Here is a 24,210-nt window from a genome sequence, read left to right on the forward strand (position 1 = left end):
TGTGATGTCATCTGTTTATTAACTTTTCCGTGAACTTAAATTGTATGTGTAACTTAGACAAATACACCTGCAATGTGTGCATTTTGAACAAAAGGTTATATCAGTTTAATGATATGCAAAAGATAAAGCAGCTGATTAACTAGAGGTGTACTGGCAATAGTCTTGGGGGAAGGTCCCACTAAATGGGCCAAACACAAAGACAAACTAGAAACTCCAATGGCTATCTGTGGAATTACGTATATGTAACTCTTCAGGCATAGGCTCACAATTACCAAACAGGGAAAAGAAAAAATGTCGGTGCGCTAAGCTAGTCTCAGGCTCAAATAATACAAATGTATAATATGAGGCCTACCAAACAGTGTGAGCATGCTGCAAATACAGTGTGTTGGCTGTACAATGTATACAAAAAACAAAATACTGTCTGCGCTTCTCACCCTAATAAAGTTGGCAACAAATATATAAACATAATATAAATGAGAGGTTTTGGTTATATGAATTGGCCAAAGCATAATTAAGCTCACCCGCCACGTCAAGGCACACTCTCAATAGCCTGAGACTAGCTTAGCGCACCGACATTTTTTCTTTTCCCTGTTTGCACATATTTGAGGTTGTTGGCTCCTCATTAGTCTGGTTGCAGCTTGCTGTCCAGGGGTTAAATGGGAGGAGGTTTAATTGCACCTCCCCCAACACATTAATTTGGTTTTGGTAGCAGTATAAACTGCTTTGTGTGCCCACTATGTAGGAGGTGAGAGTAGGTTCTCACCCTATTGAGAGTGTGCCTTGACGTGGCGGGTGAGCTTAATTATGCTTTGGCCAATTCATATAACCAAAACCTCTCATTTATATTATGTTTATATATTTGTTGCCAACTTTATTAGGGTGAGAAGCGCAGACAGTATTTTGTTTTTTGTATACATTGTACAGCCAACACACTGTATTTGCAGCATGCTCACACTGTTTGGTAGGCCTCATATTATACATTTGTATTATTTGAGCCTGAGACTAGCTTAGCGCACCGACATTTTTTCTTTTCCCTGTTTGCACATATTTGAGGTTGTTGGCTCCTCATTAGTCTGGTTGCAGCTTGCTGTCCAGGGGTTAAATGGGAGGAGGTTTAATTGCACCTCCCCCAACACATTAATTTGGTTTTGGTAGCAGTATAAACTGCTTTGTGTGCCCACTATGTAGGAGGTGAGAGTAGGTTCTCACCCTATTGAGAGTGTGCCTTGACGTGATGGGTGAGCTTAATTATGCTTTGGCCAATTCATATAACCAAAACCTCTCATTTATATTATGTTTATATATTTGTTGCCAACTTTATTAGGGTGAGAAGCGCAGACAGTATTTTGTTTTTTGTATACATTGTACAGCCAACACACTGTATTTGCAGCATGCTCACACTGTTTGGTAGGCCTCATATTATACATTTGTATTATTTGAGCCTGAGACTAGCTTAGCGCACCGACATTTTTTCTTTTCCCTGTTTGCACATATTTGAGGTTGTTGGCTCCTCATTAGTCTGGTTGCAGCTTGCTGTCCAGGGGTTAAATGGGAGGAGGTTTAATTGCACCTCCCCCAACACATTAATTTGGTTTTGGTAGCAGTATAAACTGCTTTGTGTGCCCACTATGTAGGAGGTGAGAGTAGGTTCTCACCCTATTGAGAGTGTGCCTTGACGTGGCGGGTGAGCTTAATTATGCTTTGGCCAATTCATATAACCAAAACCTCTCATTTATATTATGTTTATATATTTGTTGCCAACTTTATTAGGGTGAGAAGCGCAGACAGTATTTCACAATTACCAAAGCAGAGCAGCCCAAGGGGCAATTACCTCCCCTGTGTCCTTTGTTAGCCATCCCCTGTTATGTAGTCATGCTTAATGCTAATATTTAACACTGGGACCATTTGTCTAACAATTACCCTTCTTTTATGGGTTGATAAACTATCACCTTTTTTGGAACTATTTGTCCAAAAGGAAGCTGTGCCTTGTAGTAAACCATAGCAAAACTAGCATTTCTGAGTTGTCTGGCAGATTAATTCATTCAATTTTCGAAAAATAAAATATTTCTAAGTAACAAATGTACATTGTGGTCATTGTTGCATGTACAGTATATGTGAGTCAATGGGCTTAGAAGTATTGCCTAACCCCCAAAATGGAGCAAGGAGCAGGCAGAACCATGGTAAGAATGGGTGGATCTGTCGCTAAACACACAAAAAGACTCCCCGCTGTGCTAGACTTGTGCATTCTGATTTTTACATATTTAAATTTTAATGAAATTTGCCAATTTCATCAGTTCGTACAAATCTAAACAAGGAGGGACCCCAACTAAACAAACGAAAATGAAGCAGCTCAGATTTTTTGTTTGGATTTTGTTGTTTCTTTTACTCTCACTCATGCTCTCACACTCTCATTCACGTTCTGTTACACTCTCATTCACTCTCTCTGAATTGCACAGATTTGCTGAGAAAGAGAAGCATTTCTGCACCTCAAACCACGGGGACAGCTTCTCCCCACTTCCGGATATTCACTGGGAGGCCATGTCCATGGAGAAGTGTACAAAGAAAGAAAACACAAGGAACAGCAGATGTAGAAATAAGACAGAAGAACAAAAAGATGCAAGAGAAGAAGCGGAGCTGCAGACCCACATGAAAATGGTCGGCGGAGAATGTAGGGAGACATTCAAAAAGAGCATGGGAGAGAGTTAATGTCAGCATGAGAGAGGGAATGAGGGTGAGTGACAACAAATTTCTTTTGTGAATGTAAAATACCCTCCGATCTTCATCTGAGCTGAAAGGGCAAAATGACAAATGGACCAAAAATGAAATGACAAAATTTGTCTGCTACTGCAGTCTGTCACATACAGGCCCGACAATGGAGCCAAGTGGGGCAACCCAGGCGGCACTTTTGAAGGGGCGGGACTTTGCCGCCCCAAGCCCTTTTTTTTTTTTCAAAAAAGCGAAAGAGAGAAAAGGGCGCCGAGTGGTTTTCGCTTACCAAGCTGTCAGTACCCGCTCGGCGCCCCTCTCTCTCTCCTCTGCCGCGAGTCTTCCTGTTCGGTCTCGGTGCCGGCTTGTAATGCTAAGTGCCGGAAGATTTCCGGCGCTCAGCATTACAAGCCGGCACCGAGACCGAACAGGGAGACTCGCCGCAGGACTGCTGAAAGGTAAGTACAAGGGGGGGGGCACGGAGGGAGAGGAAGGGTAGATAATGGGGGCGGGCGGCAGGGACGGAGGGAGAGGAAGGGTAGATAAGGGGGGGGCGGCATTTTAAAATTCGCCCCAGGCGGCATTTTGCCTTGTGCCGGCCCTGGTCACATACCACATTTCTCTTGTTTGTGATGGCAAATATTCAGTAAAACCACTTGTGGTTCTCAAAATTTGTTGTTTGAAAGCAACACAAACTAAATATTGCACAATATATTTGATAATGTGGAACAATATCTGTATTAGGCTAGGTTTGCACTTGGGTTTTTTTTTCTAAAAACGCCCATAAAAACGCCAGTTCAGTCACACGGCGTTTTTTTTGTGAAAAAACGCTGCAGCCAGATGTTAGCTGTTCTTCAATAGGAAATCGCACAATGCCATATCCACTTGGCGTTTTTCTGTTTGGTGTTTTTTCAGTCCTCTTTGGCGTTTTTCTGCTTTTTTGGGCTCTGTGGCAGTTTTTCAAAATCGCAGCATGTTGATACTCTGGCGTTTTTTGCAAGGAAATCTTGGCGTTTTTCTCCAATAGAAGTCTATGGGAGAGAAAAAACGCCATGAAAAAGCCATGTGGGTTTATTGCCTTGGCGTTTTTTATGGCGTTTTTCTCCACAGTTACAATGCAGAGGATGGACCCAGTATCTGTGTGTCCTACGAGAAATAGGCTGGAAACAAACAGTTTCACACAAAACAAAGTTCATATTGAATTTTACACCATTTGGAACAAACATGCCATTACAAACAAACATACCCAACTGGATCCTGCCTGCCAAAAGCAACAGCAAACAATTTGCACCATCATTTGGGGCCAATCTTCCTAGAGGAGGAGACATTCAGTATAAAGCATGCCTTAATAACCACAGAAAAGAGACTAAAGGGTCCGCCGGGGCGTGTTTAAGTAGAACTCTACCAAGGACATGACATCAGGAGGGGGCAGATACTTGCCATTTATCCTAATCCCTTTTAGCTGGGTGACAATTCTAACGTGTAAAGGCTGGAAAAACTGCCTAAGGTCAAAAAAGCAATTTCCACAGAAAGGCTAAAACGCCAGAAAAAACTCCAGAAAAAACGCCAAAACGCAGGTAAATGCAGTGGCAGTTTTCTTGGCGTTTTTTCTGGCGTTTTTCATCAAGAAAAAAACGCAGGACAAAAACCCAAGTGGAAACCTAGCCTTAAACAGATTTATTATTTATTATTATTTTAAAAAGGAAATTACAAAGGAAACTGTAAACATTTTTAAATTTGAACAACTTCCAAATTAGACAATGCATTTTTTAAAACAATATGTGTAACTGAACAAAAACCTGAAAAAATAACATTGGTAATCTTTTGTAAAATATAGATTTAATTACACAAAGATACATTTTCAAATTACACAACTACACAACCTGGTCAACTATTGGCCTTACATATAGAAGGTTTCGGGAATAATAACAATTTAAATGTTTTAGTCCATTCAATGAGAATGTGATGGAAATTGGTACAGTAATATGAAAGGTTTGCTAAGTATTTGAAATTTAAAAAGGTCACCATGGTATTTGGAAACAAAAAATCTCTTATACAGAATGTTGATCCTTTAATTATTAATATTATTTTATTATAAAAAGATCATGTAAAAAGTAGATCTTCAATTATATTCTCAAATATCATAATTACAAAAATAAATAGAAAAACATAATGTGGAAAATATATCAGTTACAACCAGGAAAATTAAACTAATTAGCCATTTTACTACTTTAATTATGGGAAATCATGAAAATACACTCATTTTTTTTAAAAATAGGAACTGTAGCATATGCTTTAAATGGACTTTAGTAAACTGCAATGGGCCATTGATACATATTACTATGTATACTTTATGCATTTAGTAAAAACTAATACAACCATAAAAATATGCATGGCTCTTTACTGTGGAATTTTATCTGAAACAATAATATTCCTCAAAATGATTGCTGGAATCGTTGCATAGAGGTTGACGTTCTACAGAGTCATCTTGTGTCTCACTATACTCATCGAAATCTGATGGTGTACAATGTCCTGGAACAATGTCTGCTAGAGTGTCTAGGTAACTCCCTACTGATATTTCATCCATGCCGTCACTGTAGTCATGTAAACTGTTGCAACTTCCTTGCAATGAAGTGTCCCGACTCTCTAGCAAGCTGCAAAGGCTTCCACTAAGACTGCTTCCTTGGCTTGTTATGATCTCCTTCTCCTCCATCATCCACTTGATGGATTCAATACTCTCATTGATTATGAGTAGCTGCCTCATCAGTTTTACATCAGTAGCCCGCAAGTAAATCTGGGGAAAAAGTGAAAAATTTAGATTAGAGAGGTTTTTCTAGGACCCTTCCAGTCCTCTGCCACAATGTAAATAGGATAATAAATAATATGGATATCTTAGCTTAATCTTTAATTACTACCTTACAAGACCAACAAATTCAGATGTCATTTTGTGCTATTAGTTAAAATGTAAACAAAAATTTACTGAAAACTATTTTAAATTGAATTGTAAATGCCTTCAAACACAACTGTTTTCCCTGTCAAACCCTGAAGGTATAAGGATTGAAATGTTAGATGCTTATTTACTATACTTTCTCAAAGCAAAGGCCGAGTTTTAATATAAGCATTCAAAATGTTCAATGTGATGGACATTGCCAATAAAGTTTAACATGGGCCCACATTGCTATAACATCTAAATGCAAATGTATCTTTCTTTGTAAAAATTTCAAAACATTATTTCTTTAAGCCTTAAAATACAAAAAAACATACGTTTATTTTGGAAACTGCAATTCACATGAGGTTAACATGACACACAACGCCATAAACATTTCCTCAGAATGGTTTACTTTATATTTTATTCCACAAATATACAGTTATATGGTATTTATAGCACACCACCCAAGAGACCTTTTTGCCTCCTAGTCACATCTGACCACTAACTGAGCTACAACCACTGTCACATGGCAAGGCCTCTGTGTGTGTGGTATAGGCAGTGAACGTGGAATATCCCTCCTTTACTTTCACTGCATAAAAGTCTGACCAATGTCTTATTGTAGATATTCTTACTAGTAAAATACATATGTACTGTATGTATGCAGGTGTGTATGTGGATGTATATACAGTCATGTGAAAAATAAAGTACACCCTCTTTGAATTCTATGGTTTTACACATCAGGACATAATAACATATCATATAATTTTATACATAACATAAAATATCATCTGTTCCTTATCAGGTTTAAAATGTAAGTAAATATAATCTCAAATGAAGAACACCACATGACATATTACACAATGTCATAATATATTCAACAAAAATAAAGTAAAAATGGAGAATGTTGAAAAACTAAGTACACCTTATGATTCAATAGCTTGTAGAACCACCTTTAGCAGCAATAACCTCTGTTGTAGATTTGATGGTTTGCTTGGAATCCTTGTCTTGTTGCACGACCCAATTTCGGCCAATCTTTAGCTGTCACACAGAATACTTTGGTATACAGAGGGGTTCATGGTCAACTCAATGACTGCAAGGTTCCCTGGTCCTGTGGCTGCAAAATAAGCCCAAATTATACCCCTCCACCATTGTGCTTGACATCTGGTATGAGGAGTTTGTGCTCATATGTTGTGTTTGGCTTTCGCCAAACGTAGCACTGTGCATTATGGTCAAACCTTGGACTTGTCTGTCCAAAGGACATTGTTTCAGAAGTCTTGTGGTTTGATCAGATGCAACTTTGCAAACCTAAGCCATGCCGCCATGTTCTTTTTTAGAGAGAAGAGGCTTTCCCCTGGCAACCCTTCCAAACAAATCGTACTTGTTCAGTCTTTTTCTAATCGAACTGTCATGAACTTCAACATGGAACATGCTAACTGAGGCCTGTAGAGTCTGAGATGTAACTGTTGGAAGGATTGTCAACTTGAATGTTTTCAACTTTTGAATAATCTTTCTCACTGTAGAATTATTTATTTAAATTGTTTGGAAATGCCTTACCCCCCCCAATTGCTTCTCTAAGATCATTGCTGATGTCTTTCCTATTAGGCATTGTTTTAACACCCAACTGAATGCTACAGACCAGCAAACTGCTAAAAGCGTTGGCTTTTATAGAGGCGGTCACACTTGCTGATGATATATTAATTCCTATGGAAACAGTAAGGGTGTACTTTTTACAAATGGCTTTAGTGAGCTCCTATGGAAACAGTAACAGAAATGGCTTTTCCATTTTGGCTTTATTTTTGTTTTTGTAAATAAATCATGACATTGCGTTTCATGTCATGTGTTGTTGTTCATTGTATTTACCTAATTTTTAGTTAACCTGCTAAAGAAGAGATGATTGGCATTATGTTCTAATATGTAAAACCATAGATTTCAAATAGGGTGTAGGTTCTATTTCACACAACTGTGTATATATATATATATATATATATATATATATATATATATATATACATATATAATATATACTGTACATAAGGATACACACACATTTACACCTGGATACATACATATGTATATTATAAGTAAGGCTATCTTTAATAAGACATTGGTCAGAATTTCTCTATGTTTATGTGTTTTCAGGACAAATGCTGCTTATTTGTTTTATCCATTTAAGGAGCAGCATACTCCTTTTTAAAACAGGTTTTTAATTTGGAATAATAAATAGCATTTGTATAAATAAAAGTATCCATGCTCCAATGTTCTGGATAGTTTAGATAAGATCTTCAGAGCAGCGATTTTTGAATTCCTCTGGCATTATTCATTCCTCCTACAAGCCAATGTCCTCGAGCCATACTGACTGTGCAGTTACACAGAGCTACTAAACACAAAGTGGGTACGAGACAATGTTTCACAGACCAGATTTTTGAGGAACCGACTGAATGTGTGTTTGTTTCAAATATTATTTGGGTTATACACATATAATGCCTCACTCAACAGCTAGAATAATTCAAAGCAATGTTTTCTATTATTATTATTTTTTGTTTATATTAGCAACAACATATTGTGTATTTTTATAGGCAGATTGATAGTAATATTTTCACTGAGATTTTAAAAGGACACTCCAGTACTTAATAGCTGACAGGTCCCTTCAAAGGTTACCCCTTGCAAAATCATTGGGAAACTATGCATGATCTCCCCATGTGCAATTGCCCTTCCCCCAGCAATTTGTCATGCAAGAGATGTGTCCAGCTGAACACTTCTCCAAGCAAGCACATTATATACTAACCACCAGTCAGCTCCAGCACTGGCTTGCTGGATGCTATGGACAGGGTCTAGTTAGACCCCATGTGCATGCATTGCAGGTGCTCCCTTTGATTTTCATGGGAGCGCTTTCCTGACACTGAACTGGTGCTTTTAACCACTGGCCACAGTAAGTATTAAAGTATTAAGGAAACAATAAAATATTAAGGGACAATAAAGGGGCAACTTGAGCCTCCATTGGCTTTCTCTGGCAACAGCCCAGCATAGTCATAATAATGAACTCAGCAGGATCCAGGCTGTTGAGTAATCCTGTCGGAGAATGCAGGAAACAGACTAGGAATTCAACTCCATGGGCTTGTCAGGTTAACGAATGATGGGAATATCAGCAAAAAGTTGATTGGAGATATATTTTTCAGACATTAGTGAAGCATGCATTTTCAGTGGCATCTGGAGTGAACATTTTGGGGTGGCAAACCATTGCAGAAAAAAATTACATCAGAATAAGATATTTATTAGTTACTGCAGTGTCAGGTTTGCATGTTTCCCCATTTATTTGCAACCCTTTGAAGGCTAATGAAAGTGGCACTAAGGGGCATTCTGGCTACTCTGGGTCAGAGGGAAGGTCAGTCAACATTCTATATTGTTCAGACCATTTACAAATGTTGATAAAATCATATAGCACACTATTAAATTCGTGCTTTAATTTAACACACAAACATAACCAGTAAAAACCATATTTTAAACAGAATTTTTTTTGTATGATATATTATTTAACTATTCACTTCATGTACCAATAAACCTGCAAAGCTATGAGATTTGTACAAAAGGTGTTTGAAAATAAGGCTCACAGAGGTATATCAGGATAGATCTTACTGGCTTCATTCCCAATTTATTATTTAACAACCGAATGTCAAGTTTTTTTCTATTTAGTTACAATCTATGAAAACAAGTACCTTATCAGTACAATGGAATAAGGTTGCGAGCAGACGTATGCATACGTATGCATACCCAGCATTTCAAGTTCCTAAATCAGGATACTGTTGCTGAGAAGTGTGGCTGGAGATGGGCAGAAGTTAGATTAGAAGCAGGATCTTGTTCTTACCCTAACACTTTGCAACACATTGAATAAGAAAGCAGGGAAATTACTTTGTATAACAAAGCACAGCTTAAATGTCCCACAAGGAGGCAATATTAGTTGCTTTTAACCTATATCTATTTGGCATATCCCCAAGATTTCATGTGCTCGAAGTGTGACACCTTCTGTAAGGAGAATGGTTAGAGGAAGGGCTGGAGGTAGGAATATCTACCTGGAGATGTATTGATATAGAATGTCAGGACATTATATCATGTTGTCACCTTTAAAGGGACAGATATTAAGTACATATGATGGCTGGAGTGTCCTTTTAAAATCTGAATGAAAATATTACTATAAATCTGCCCATAAAGATATGTGATATGTTGTTGCTAATGTGAAGAAAAAATAATAATATTTTGCAAAGTGGCCTTGAAATCTGTAAAGTACAGGCATGCAGACAAATTGGTTGCACTCATATCTATAGCAGACCACAAGGCACCACAATGCAATATGTGCTTTGTATATTTCAAAGGTGCGGGGAGATTTGTGGGGTGCCACAGTAATACAGAAGCATAAAAAACACAAGCATTTATTATCCGGCGAAGGTGTCAATACTGGCTAAAGCCTGTATTACAGTAGAGACCATAGTGTCTGTGTATGTGTAGTAGTGGCCCAATATTTTAAATTAGAGCAGCCCAGGGAACAATTGCTTAACAGCCCTCCCCTGGTGCAAGCAGATGAATGTGCAGTCCGTTCAACAGCATAGAATGCAGAGATATTTTTGTGTATATACCGTATTTGCTGCTGCAGTAGCAAATTATATTGGTAGATTTGTATATGTTACCCAAAGCAGTGGTTCTCAACTCATGGGTCGTGACCCAAAAGTGGGTCGCGACCCTGTCTTCAGTGGGTCGCTGGACTGGAGGCATACTGGGAAAATTTCACTTTCCTGGGGCTGCCTTACACATTCTAGCGGCAATCTGCGAGCAGCAGGCTGTCAGGACCGCGGCCGCAACAATTAGGGCCATCAGGCAGCCTCTGGTCCGGCATGTTCTTTAGTATTACTCCCCGACTGCAAAGCAAGTTGCTTGATTTGCGGTCGCTGTCTGCTCCTAGTGGGAGGTGAATAAAGTTTTTCTATGATTGCTCCTCCCCTCTTACTGCTGCAGCCCACGGACAACCTCCTTCATCTTTTCTGAGGTTATTTTTGGGTCGCAACTTAATGACCAAAGACAAATGCGGGTCCTGAGGATACACGGGTTGAGAGCCACTGACCTAAAGCATACCTTGCCACCAACAGCTTGGCAGACAACCGACCTACATTAGCCTGCAATGTTCACTTTTCTGATTGTTTTTTTAAAACCTTTAACAATATTTATTATATAAAATGTGATTTATAAAAAGAGTATATATGTCTGCATATACAATGCCTCTATTTCGGAAGTAAACATAACAATAAAATTGACAAAAATAATTCATGCTAATAAACATGTGACTCAACCTTTTACGGCATCCAATGCTTGATTTCATTTGTATAGGTTCTTCTAGACTGATGTTCTGCTGCTAACAAAGTACTTTTTCTACAGGCTGTTTAATGTACTTTAGCTAGACATTTTACTAAATTACGCATGCTATTTTTAAACACCTGATAAGAAAAATGCGTATTTTCAATGGAACGGCATGATTTAAATGTCAGACAATATTCTCCCTCTTTCGGAAATAAGTTATGCATAGAAATTGCAGGTCTGGTTTTGTGCTTGTTTTTTCAAACTTGTGGTTAGCACCAACACATCTCAGACTTTGTTTATAAAGCTCTTAGCTTTCACAGATTAGAGTTATGTCTCGATCTAATCTGTTTATTAGACTTGTTCCTCAAGAAATTTGACACAACAGCACTTCTTGATTCAAAGAAATCTAAACCTTTCTGCACTATGGGTTGAATTAAATAGGATTATTCACGTCATTCTCCTAAATATAATACTTGTTTGCATTTTGTTGTATAAAATCTTTTCTATTTTTTCCACAATTAATATTCCAAATAGAACTGTTCTATTTGCGGATTTCCAAAAATGGAGGGATGATTGTGTATTACATTATATTTTATAGGGCGGCAGCAGATTCTGTTGTGACATTACAATAGGAGTGAATGAAAATATACAATATATGGATACACAAGAAAACAACGGTCATACTAAACCTTATTAGGACGTGGAATGAGATAGAACTTGGGTCATGTGGAGAAGTGGCGTGGAAACCTGCATTGCAGATCCTCAATGGACTGGAATCTACACGTCCAGCATACAGTTTGATTAGCAGATTCTTTACACTGATCCTTTGCTGTTTTTGTGACAATATGTGTCTTTCAAAAAGGATGTTTGACACCATTTGCTGCATAAATACTTATGTGATTATGTCATAACCTGTTTTCTGATCTACAAAAGGCTTCCGGGCCACACTAACTAGTTATTCAAATAGTTGAGGATCATGGGTAGTTGAGCTTGAAATATAGTAATAAATTATACAGTTTATATTGATGTGGCCTTTTGTGACATATATTAGATACATATTCCTTACAACTATAGGATAATAACTAAAGGATATAAAAAGTACAATAGATAGTTAACAGGATTTGTCCAAAATGAATGAGTTTTTGTTTGATCTTCTAATGTGAGCAGTGGTGGAACATGACAAGGGGCTCATTAACCAACAAAGTAATAAAAGCACTCAACAACTACCAAAAGGCTATTGTTCATATGTTATGCTTTTGATGAAACAAACGTTTCTTATTATGAAACTCTACATAATGACCTAAAATATATCACGCTTGTTCAGTAAAATGCTACCACAGATCGCAAAAAATCTATTAATCCAAAAGGAAAACATTGGATTTTTGTTGCAAGCATGAAAATTATTGTTATGGCAAAACAAAGCCCAACCTTAATGCATCACATGTAAATGATCTAGACTCACAGAACAACCACAACAAAGCTGCAATTATCCATCTTGCTCATATTTTGTAATGAGAATTTTTACTAAATCAAATAATAATACCAGGATATACCTGTAGGGCAGTGAATGAAATAGCAAAATAGAAAAATAAAACAAAAGTAGTAATAAAAGTAGTAAATTAAACATGTAATTACAGGCAACTGCATGGGAGTAAGGGTTGAGAAGATGGTTTTTAAAAGTGGAAGGCCTAAAGTAATTAATACAAATTTAGAAGGGTTTAGGACAAAATTAAAGATAGGATGCTAAATTTTGTTTTTCTTGGTTAGGATCAGGCAATTGTTTTCAGGTGTGAGTGATTTCCTTTCAAATGGAGATTTATATTGTAAATGGAACGTCAATCCTACATGGTGCTGACACTGTGACATGTACCTAATTTCCGGAAAAAGCAGAGAAGTGTATAGAGTGATGTTAAGTTAGACATTCCATTATTTTTATTTAATCATTCAGGATAGCAAACATGGAGATATTTGCATTCTAGTCACTCCAACTCCCCATTTATTACAGGGTCACTAGAGTCTGTTCATCATGCTCACATTTGCCAGCCTTCCTTGCCATTAAGTATAAATGCTTAGAATTAATTGATAACAATTCTACCTTGCATGTTGCCATTAATGAAAATGTTACGAGAGATTCAAATTAAATATATTTCGTTAGAGATATTATCATTTACGATCAATATACAGTTTTATGAAGTATCGCTTGATGGCCAGTCCAAGCCTGAATACGATAGATACAATTATTGAACAATGATCTGGCAGCCCACAGATGTAACACCAGACAGCACCATGTCTCCGATACTAAATTGTATGCCAGGCTGTTCCAGACCACTCTGGAGACTCAATATGATTTTGGCAGACAGGCATCAAAATAATATTATTAAAATAGGTACCTGAGGAATCAAGATCTCTCATTTTCCATACATTTTAGATTAGTACGTACGTAAGAGTCTCTGCCTAGAACTACTGATTATTTAAATTTCAGCCTTTAATATCTTCCTGCACAGTAAGACACTTAGCTTTATTTCCTTATAGTATAAAAAAAATTATCCTCATTTTAATACACATTAAATGCTCACACAATTTCGGGTAGTTGTCCCACTATCTGCCTTTGTACGCAATGGGGAGCATGGACCAGTTGGGAGGTACCTTTATGTCTAATGCTTTGAGACATTAGAATTACTTTATAATGTAATCATCCATTAACATTAACTGTATGATGCTGTGACATGAGGAACAGACATTAAAACCATCAAATGTAACGCCTACATTTGCTTTATAAACATTGTTTAAGTGATACAAGTAATTAGCAAAGCAATTAAGAAAAACAAAACATAATAAGGTTATTCAAGTTATGAACTCTATGATAAATATTAAATATGAGTTATCTTACACAAACAGTATCTTCTTTAAGCATAAAATGACCGTTTTAGTTTCAAATATGCATATTCTAATTATTTTTACATTTAAGATGACTTTAAGGAATGAAACACCTAATTCTTGTATACTGTCAACATTAATAATTATAGCGATGCACAGAATAATGATGCAATGCGTATTAATATAGTCCTATGAGACATTCTAGTGTAAATATTGTTTCGACTTCATAAGGGGATAAATGTGGTTGTGGTCCTAGATGGAAGAATTATCAATGTTAGTGGATACTGCTAAGGTGGTTCTACATTAGATCCTCCATTTTTACATATCTTATTATTATAGATGGCTCTTTCATTAGCACAAAGAAATGCAGGCCAAGTGTTATTCTATTATGGAAAAATGGAATCTTACCAACAGTACTACTCTACTGATGTTGTGTTTCTCAATGAACTCACAAACCATCTGTAGGTATCCAATGAATTATATACCATGGATCACTTAAAAGTTTAGGACACTGGTGTACTGTAGACCTGTAGTACACCCTGACAAGAGATGAAATAACAAAAATAAGGCATATAATAACTTAACAGTAAGTCCTGCTTTAAAGGGTACTATGTGGTCAGAGGACAAATGAGAATAGTAGTCAGGACTGGCTGTATCTTGCATTGAAAGAAACCTTACATTTAACCTGTTTTTAGAAGGGGTTATTAGGGTACAAATGACTTGTTTTACAAACATAATATAAGAAATAATTTGTTTTTGCAATATGATGTTACACATAATAAGAGACTAAAAAATATCATGACTTGGATATGATTACCGTATTTTTCGCTCTATAAGACGCACCTGCTGATAAGACGCACCTAGATTTTAGAGGAGAAAAAAAAGGAAAAAATATTTTGAGCTAAAAAATGGGCTATAAAAAAAGGACATCATCCTCCCGTCATGCCTGCACAGAAAAAAGCTGGTCAGACATGATGGGAAGTGTAGTTGGACTACAAGCGCCGTACTGCGCATGCGCCGGCGCCATACGTGACACGGCGCTTGCGTCAAATCCCCCCGTCCTCTCCATCCAGTCCGCCCTTAGCCGTCGCAACGGACCAGAGAAGAGGAGAGGCGGCGACAGAGGCGGCGGTCTCCAGATGAAGACCTCCCCTGGACGGCGAAGCGAGACAGAGACTGTCCGGGACACTTTTGGTGAGTACCGTATTGGCTCGGATATAGGCCGCCCCCGTATATAGGCCGCACCCTAAAAGTTTGGTGCTTTTTTAAAGAAAAAGTTTTTTTCTTTAAAAAAGCACCAAAAAACATACTGCCACTCTGCCCCCCCCGCCCCCCGAGATATGCTACCACTGTCCTCCCTCCCCGAGATACGCTGCCACTGTCCTCCCTCCCCGAGATACGCTGCCACTGTCCTCCCTCCCCGAGATACGCTGCCACTGTCCTCCCTCCCCGAGATATGCTACCACTGTCCTCCCTCCCCGAGATACGCTGCCACTGTCCCCCTCTGCCCCCCCCTCCCCAACTTACCGGAGCAGACTCCCGGGTGTCTTGCGGGGCCGGCGGGGGACATCTACGCAATACAACTTCCGGTGCGGCACATCCGGCACCGGAAGTTGTATTGCGTAGACGTCCCCCGCCGACCCCGCAAGACACCCGGGAGTCTGCTCCGGTAAGTCCGCGGGGGGTGCAGAGGTAAAACGCATCCGCACGATGCGCTTAGACAACCTCCCGTGCCGGCACCCCCCCCCGTGGGAAGTGCTGGCAGGGGAGGCTGTCTGAGCGTATCGGGGAGTAGGATGCAGGTCCCCTGCACCGCTGCGGGGGATCTGTATCCTAACCCCGCTGCCTGCCCGGCGCCCGGGACTGCATGTCCCGGGCGTCGGGCGCTAGACCCCGAATATAGGCCGCACCCCCACTTTAAAGTCTTAAAGTGGGGGAAAAAAGTGCGGCCTATATTCGAGCCAATACGGTATATTGTTGCCCCCCCCCCTCCCTGCCTGCATCTTCGCTCCATAAGACGCGGCTGATTTTTCATCCTACTTTGGGAGGAAAAAAACTGCGTCTTATGGAGCGAAAAATACGGTAGTTGTCTTACATAATTCTGCCTGTTGGCACTACCACACCTAATTCAGCATCCTTGGGTGTGTCTTATTAAAATATATTTGTTAATTCAGCTTTGACATTTTGCCATGTTTGTTGGAAGATAATTACCCTGCCTGATCGCTCTCTTTCTGCCTCTCCCTATATATACAGTATACACACAATATATGGACAAAAGTATTGGGACACATTACACCAACAGGGACTTTTATAACATCACATTCTAAATATATGCACATTAATATGTAGTTAGTCCCCCTTTGCGGGTATAACAGGTTCCACACTTCCAGGAAGGGTTACCACAAGATTTTGTAGTGTTTCTGTGGGAATTTTTGCCCATTCATCCAGTAGAGCATTTTTGAGGTCAGGCACTAATATTGGATAGGAAGGCCTGCCTCGCACACTCTGTTCCAGTTCATCCCAAAGGTATTGGGATGAGGTTGAGGTCAGGGCTTACCAGGACTGTGCACCAGTCAAGACCTTCCACACCAATCTCATCCAACCATTTATGGACATTGCTTATGCTGGAATAGAAAAGGGCCTTCCCCAAAATGTTTCCAGAAAGTTGGAAGCATAGTATTGTCCAAAATGCCTCTGTATGTCTCCTTCAGCCTGTCTGCTCTATGGGCCAACCACTTCCTGATGGAACAAATCTTGTTAGAGAAGCTGCAGACTGGTTTGTAAGGTTCTCCTCTATCCCAGAAGAAGCCAAAGCATTTAACACAACAATCATTGCTTTCCACTTTAATGTAAGTCTCTGTACTGTTAAAATGTGCCACACTTCTGCTTAGAGGAGGTATGACTGCAGTCTACAAGCACTACAGGGGGGCCGTGATGTACCACCAAGTATGAAATGCATGATTGTCACCATGGACTTTTTTTTACCAACCATGTTGGCTTGCACTTTCATTCATGCATCTGATTACTGAGTGTACCTTTAATGTGCCCTGAGAGCTACTAAAGGGACCTAACTGTGCTACTACAATTACTGATGGGATCAAGAGAGAAAAGATTCAGGAGAATGACTTCACTTTTTGTATAACACATACAGCTTTCAATAAATGTTCTGTTCACTTACTTTGCACAATTTTAAATTTTTATGACTACTTTTTTTTATAGTGTATGCTATAAACCACATTAGAAATGTCATTTATAGCAATATTGAATGCCCAAAACTTTCTCGGAAATTATTCTTTAATCAGGTAAAATTTTGCCTTATTTTTAATTTGCCCGGAACACTTGTCATCTGACACAAAAGCAAGCACTGTTTTTTTGCACTAAGATTTTAAAAGAAAAGCATAAACTGACACATCTAGCAAGGTACAATGAATGGTAAATGTCCACCACAATACCAGTTGTTGCCTATCCTTCTTAATTTAACAATGGGCAAAGAGAATTTATTTCCTATTTGATTTGGCAGAAGCATGTTTTAAAATAAATTAACCTATGCGCCACCAGAGATTAGAAGAAATCACTGTTTATAAAAGTAATTGTTGAAAAAAATATTCTGAAATAATTAAACATTTTGAATATTCGTTTTCACAGCATTAGTAACATATAAACATTAAACCTGATGGCAGATAAGAACCACCTGGCCTATCTATTCTGCCTTTTTTTCTACCTGCTGTAAGACTTCAATCCTTGCTTGGTCTGTAATTCTTTGATCAAGGTAGCCTAATGTCTATCCCTTGCCTCCCTGTATCATACATACACATCTATAACATCTGCCGGAGGACAGATGTCCTTATCCATCACCACCTCAGGTAAACGCTCATTGCTAACACCCTAGATTCATTTTAACAAAATCTACACACTTTCATCTGAAAGGTTAGTTGCAAGTTACTTGGCATATCATAAAAGCTTGAAACAGCAGAAGGTCACACCTGTTACCAAGGATGAAGAGATGAGTTTTTGTAAATCACTTTAGACTGACAAGAAAGCAAATTTATAGACATTAACCATTTGCTACCAGTTTATTGTTCATAAAACTTCAGATATAGGACTTTACGTTAAGATATCAACCAATCCATACGGTGGAATATAATGAATTCCATTCTAATCCACCCACAGATGCCAGTGTGTGACGCAAAGCTGCCACTCCTGCTCTTACTTACCATATCTCTTTTGAGAAGCTGTATCTTATTCTCCAGCCTTTCCACTGAGGTGGCCTGGAGGCTAGCAGCAGAAGTTTCAGCAGAGATCCCATCTCTGCCATCCATCAAGTCACAGTGATCCTCCTTGAGGGACTTCACCAGGCTCTCAGGCACCTTGCGTCCTAACTTTATTTCTATGTCTCGCAGATCTATTGAAGAAGCAGCCATCCTTACACACAGTTGGCACTCCGAGACTCTAGGAAACGTCTGATGTCTGGATCCTTGAACTCTTGTGTGATCCCTAAGCGATCATTCCATGTATGCTCTACAGACGTATAGAATCAAACAGATAATCCATTGATTCCCGAGTGGCAACAAGTTACAACAGGGTGTGCGCTTTTCCTGTGCAATTAAGTTGCAATTGAAGAAGAGCAACAAAACTCCAAAGCGATTGTTCTCTCTACACCCATGTATGTTCCCCTCCGGCACAGAAATATTGCAGAACACACACTCAGAGGTGCCTGCTGTGAGGATGACAGAGGCTCCGTGAGCTCCGGGCAGTTAAGTCTGATAAGGTGACCGGGCTCTTTCACTCTGCCGCTTCATCCAAATCATTGTGTTTCCAGATCTGTTGAAACTTTAAACCCCAGTGGCAAGAGGACCTGATCTGACACAACCCTCCTACCGTAATTATTCAAAGAGCGCGGCACGGTAGCTAAACGACAGCTGTGTCTGCACTGCCTCAACTGCTGTGCGTTCTTGCAGCTGCCATTATATTAGACTTTGGTTAACTCAGTTCAGCTACTGGGAACCCTGCCCAGATCATGCTTACATTGCATGGATAAAGTATTTCTGCCAGCTATAATGTTTATGTAATAAACAGAAATATGTATATTATATATTAGTCGTACGTGTAACGTGCACCAATAAACATCCATTAAAAATATACATGTAGTCTACAGGTAATGGGGCTGTTCCATATACCCTGCAGAATTTAACACCTTTCTTACTAAAAGCAGAATTAGAAATCTTAGTGCTGTTAACTATCTCCCCACAAAAAAATCATAATGTAAAAATGCGCTTGTTAAATCAAGCATAGATATGTCATAAATTATATACAGTATATCTATATATACACATATACATTGCGGTATAGCTCCATTATATATATATATATATATATATATATATATATATATATATATATATATATATATATATAATGCTCTGCATGCGTTTACAGATCTGCATGCTACAGATAATGATACTGGTAGATGAAATAGACTTACACTTGAAATGAGCAGGTGGGATTCTAGCAGCTTTTATCCAATCAGAACACAGATAATAAATACCCAAGGGTTCAATAATTGAAACCTGATGATGAAATCTGCTCAATTACCTGTCGAGCAAGTTGAATCAAAACACAGGAATCTGTCTTGTAATTCAGTTTAGACATACACACATACATACATGATATCACTCAACAATTACTCAATAGATGATTCTCTTATAGTTACTAGAGAGTTCGCTGTGTCTTCTGGCAGGCTATTGTAATGGAATTAAAGTTGTACTTTTAAACAGATGCATAGTTATTGTGATGCATTAGCATTTCAAGCCTTTTATAATCCCAGTCTTTTTGGTATCCGGACATTAAAAGTACATTGCGAATTATGTTTGTAATGACTAACCAATGACTAACCCAATGTCCCACCTGCAAAATGTTATTTTCTCTTGTTGGATGTGCATCCTGTTTGATTCCTAATGCTATATATATATATATATATATATATATATATATATATATAAGTCCATGGGCTGGGAGTGAACACTAACTCAGCATTTTGATGCCGCACTTGAATTAGGCAGGCCAGTGGGAAAAGTGCCTACGGACATCCTCACCATGCCATGCTTTTGGGAAGTAGTACATTAAACTAGAGAAGCTAAAGCCTCCTCTTGGTTCTTCCATGAGGACCGATACAGGCAACCTGGCTTAACCTTTATTATATGTGGCCTTCTGTTGCCGATCCTGTCTCTTCCCTCAACTAGTCACTCACTCTCCCATTCCTACCACACTACTCCTGGCCTACTTCCTCTCTGTGACAAACACAAAACGCCATTTCAAATAAAATATAAAAGCAAAAGATCTGTTAACATAGTATAAGGTGAAAATTTTTGCTAACAAAAACTGCTAATTACTCAAAATACAAAAGAGTGAAGTGCAATATTCTAATTAACTATAAATATTACACCTTCTGGTGAGGTGGTGCTGCAAAGACACAGGACCAAACTCCCCAAAATGTTCCAAATTAAATACAATCAAAACCACACAAGTGTCTGCGCAACCAAATAATAAGTGAATAAATTTTATGTGCAACACAATAAATAATGTGTACAAAGATACCCTTCCAGCGATAGTTCCCACACAAAGTATCCAAAAGAGCTCACACACATCTAGCAGGGGTAGATCCAGAGGGGCATCCTGATCTCTGGAGGGGCATTCACACTAACACACACACACCTAGACCTAACACAAAGACACTCATAATAACACACAGACACTCACAGAAACACACACTAACAACCCCCCCCACACACACACACACTATTTTATTCAGACACACACTAACATACCTGGATACACACACTGACATACTCACACACTCACACACTAACTCACCCTGGTGAAGCCTCAACCTTCAAATCTTCAATGCAACTCAATGATATGTCACCCAGAGGAACTCTGCCTCCTCTTGAAAATTAGGGACATACAGAGGAAAGTCTGAGACTCAGGACTTTACCCCTACCACCCAAACATGCTGCCATTTTTTCTCGGATCTGCTTATGACATCTAGCTATAATCACTATTGGTGTGCTATTTCATGCCTTCACAACTTACTGTATCGAGTAAATACATATTTACCTAACCTACCTTATGTAGTGTGCCCTCTCATTTTTAGCTACTCTTTTTCTACAGAAATGTCACACTTGACTCTTTGTCCTAAAAGACATTGGAACGCATTTATACTGAGTAGTGAGTGATGAAATTTTTTTGACTATGCATTTTGCTAATGGAGCGAAACATAGTTAATAAACCTTAAAAAAAGGTTAAAACACTATAACTCTCACTATGTATTTCTTAAATCAATCATCAATACATCTGCCACTGTCGTTGTTGACATATGTCTTAGAATTATTAACTTTTTTGACATGTCAAACAGCTAAAATGCAAAATACAGAAAAAACGTATAAAATATGTGGATTCTGTTTAGGGTTCCTGATTACAAAAATACTTGCTAACTCAGAGCAAAGTTAATTATTAATGTGATAGGTACTCTTAGGGCATTGTGTTTAAGCACTTGAATAGAATGATTTGTTAGTTTTGCGGAATTTCTCAGTGAAACTTGATAGCTTTGCTTTAAATTGAATTCTTGAAGCACTGGATATGTAAAGTTTTCTCTTCCTTTTTTACTTTTTGTACTTTGTTTTTTTTACTTTAAATATTGCACACAGATAGAAAATAATTTTATAGTAGTATGATAAGTTCTTCCTTTTCAAGGAGGTCCTGTATTACTAACACAAAAATAGGGATAATGGAGACCAGACAAGAGAAAACAATGGATGAACAGTAGACGTAGCTTTTTTAAAATAAATACCTGCCAAGTCATGCCCAGATTTGCCATCTGGCACACCGAGCAGATCAGGTGCTGCAGCATGAGCTCTGTGGCTTGATATGCCTGTCCACACGCTATGTGAGCAGAAAAAATGTGGGACTGTCTGGCCGTGTCCAAAGTGCCTCTCTTAGGTAATCCAAATCCCTACGTTCTTCCTTCTACACATGATTCCCGGAATCCTGGACCGCAAGTAGTCAAAAGCTGTATCTCCTTCCCGGTGGAGACATTTGCCAAATGGGGAATATATATAATACATAAACATGGGACATTTCCAAGGTAGACAAAGGCCATAGTACCTCCATATACTATACAGTATGTCAACTGTACATTGTACATAGTACATATATATATTAGCATAACTACAGTTTTGAATTAGAATTAGTGAAAATATCAAATCAAAGCAGTATAATTCTATAGAAATGATAATTTTCTAATTCTTACAGTTTTAGTAATCCAGTTTTAGTCACAAACTTTCTATTGGGGTCATCTCATCAGTCTAGAAATATCGAGACCATGTACTCCTTGATACAGAGTGTAAGCTTTCTAGCAGGGCCCTCTTTACCTAATGTATTAGTTTGTCTTAGTCTGTCAGTTGCAGTTTTGTCATACACATTGAAAAATATGTATTGAAAGAAGCGCTGTATAAATTGTTGGTGCTATATAATTTAAATTGTTATGTCCTTACAGAGGTTCTTAAATTTAAAACATATGATATATTTTATAAAATATTTTTATAATAAATAATTATACATACAATTTAATAAAACATTCATTGTTAATATTTGAATTGGCAAGGGAAAGTCTACTGATTGGAGTCATAAATATCATGGCACAAAAACACACTGCTGCATTGTTTATGTGAAACATTATGGTTTCAGAAATCTTGTTCAATTTACCTCAATTAATGCAGTCTTGTCTACAGACTAGTAAAGTTAGTACTATTCAGTTTTAGTTAATGATCATTGATATAACTATTTACCATATTAGAGTCTAATGTATAAAATGCATTTTTGTTCTATGGTTATGTTACTGACTTTTACGGTATATTTACCATAGTGCTAATATGACAATGTTTGCTTTAAAAGATGATATATATTGTATTTTGCTACCACTCACAAGACAAGATAAACCAGAAGATGCCATTGGCTACTCTGAATATTTTATGATCTCACAACAGGATGATGCATGAATCTAGCAGACAGACAAATGTTTACGGTAAAATGAGATACCCATTTAAGAGCCTTGATGAGACGTAGGGGAACATATTGCTGAAAGGCAAGGCTAAGTTATTTGTGCAGATATTGAAATTGATAGTAGGACCTAGGAAGTTTTCTGTATATTGACTATAGCATACATGTGGAAAAGACAAAATGACCCTGAGGTCATGTCTAGGGCAAGGCACTGCAATGTAATTGAATGTACTAGCATGAGAGAAGGAATCGAGGGACACATACATGCATTTCACATTTTGAAGTAAAAGCTATGAGCTAACCATGCCAAATATATGCACAGTATGCATAATTAAAGAATTGTATTATCAAAATATTGTATTACAAAATAGTATATCGGTTAGATAGAAGATTCTTCAAAATTCAGTATGTTTATGGTGAGCAAAAAAGCAACAGCCATCTTCCATTATAAACAATGCGTTATAAAAGAATATTAATTATAGTATATGCAATTTATAGCCTTCTTTGGGCACCATTAATAATGCACCAAAGCGGTGTAGTCAGTTTGTTCTACAGATGAGCCAAAATCAAAGTTGAGGCTCAGTACTGGGTCATGATTAAATGCCAGTGACAGGGCAGCTCCGTGTGGCATGGGCGTCCACAGAGGACTGTATTAAGGAGAGCTTGGCAGGTTTGAAGAAGTATAAATGCTATGTTACTGGGTTGGGGGGACAGTGACAGAAGGGATCCATCTTCTCTTATCTGTGTGAAGGTACATGTGTGTGGATGGTGTTCAGGCCTGTGCAGGTGCATTTCGTCCATATGCTTATTTCAGTCTTGTGGGATAAATTACGTGTGATAGTGTCAGGTGTAAGTAGGGGGAAAAGATTGAACAGGCATTCTGTTTGGAGCAAAGATGGCACAAGGAAGCTGTTATGGGAAGAAGGTGGCACAGGCAGGCTGTGTGGGGCAACAATGTCACAGGCAGGTTGTTTGTAGCAAAGATAGCACAAGGAGGCTGTTTTGGGAAGAAGGTGGCACAGGCAGGCTGATTGGGGCAAAGATGGCACAGAGAGGCTTTTTGAGGACAAAGATGACAAGTCCTATGCATCCAATCTGGGTGCACACATGGGTGGGACCAGTCTGATATGCTCATGTTGAGGCCACCTCTGTAATGGTGCAAGTGAGCAAAAAAAAACTGGTGACATCACTTCTGAGTAGATATCTTCCTATAGGGCAAGCTATTTCAGCACTGTCCATTCGAGATTAGTCTCCCATGTTGTTTTTCCTTCCTTTTTAAACAATCACATACCTACCACTAC

At 38.4% G+C, this 24,210-nt stretch overlaps 1 protein-coding gene across 1 annotated transcript; it reads right to left on the bottom strand.

Annotated features, from left to right (window-relative positions):
• Nucleotides 1-5,119: 5,119 nt before the first annotated feature.
• Nucleotides 5,120-18,276, bottom strand: LOC149285344 (leucine rich adaptor protein 1-like). Its single transcript, XM_089495502.1, has 2 exons — nt 18,070-18,276; nt 5,120-5,500 (listed from the first exon to the last, which is right to left on the bottom strand). The coding sequence occupies exons 1-2, from the start codon at nt 18,274-18,276 to the stop codon at nt 5,120-5,122; spliced, it is 588 nt and encodes a 195-aa protein (XP_089351628.1).
• Between the last annotated feature and the right edge of the window lie 5,934 nt (nt 18,277-24,210).

Source organism: Sceloporus occidentalis, unplaced genomic scaffold (genome assembly GCF_023333645.1).
Source record: "Sceloporus occidentalis isolate IW3139 unplaced genomic scaffold, rSceOcc1.0.p SCAF_80, whole genome shotgun sequence".
Classification (NCBI taxonomy): Eukaryota; Metazoa; Chordata; class Lepidosauria; order Squamata; family Phrynosomatidae; genus Sceloporus; species Sceloporus occidentalis.

What these genes read in the sequence shown, in the direction of transcription:
- LOC149285344 (XM_089495502.1), bottom strand. Translation starts at nt 18,276, where the DNA reads ATGGCTGCTTCTTCAATAGATCTGCGAGACATAGAAATAAAGTTAGGA. An exon ending in AGCTTCTCAAAAGAGATATG is followed by an intron (nt 5,501 to 18,069) that starts GTAAGTAAGAGC and finishes CTTTTTCCCCAG; the next exon opens with ATTTACTTGCGGGCTACTGA.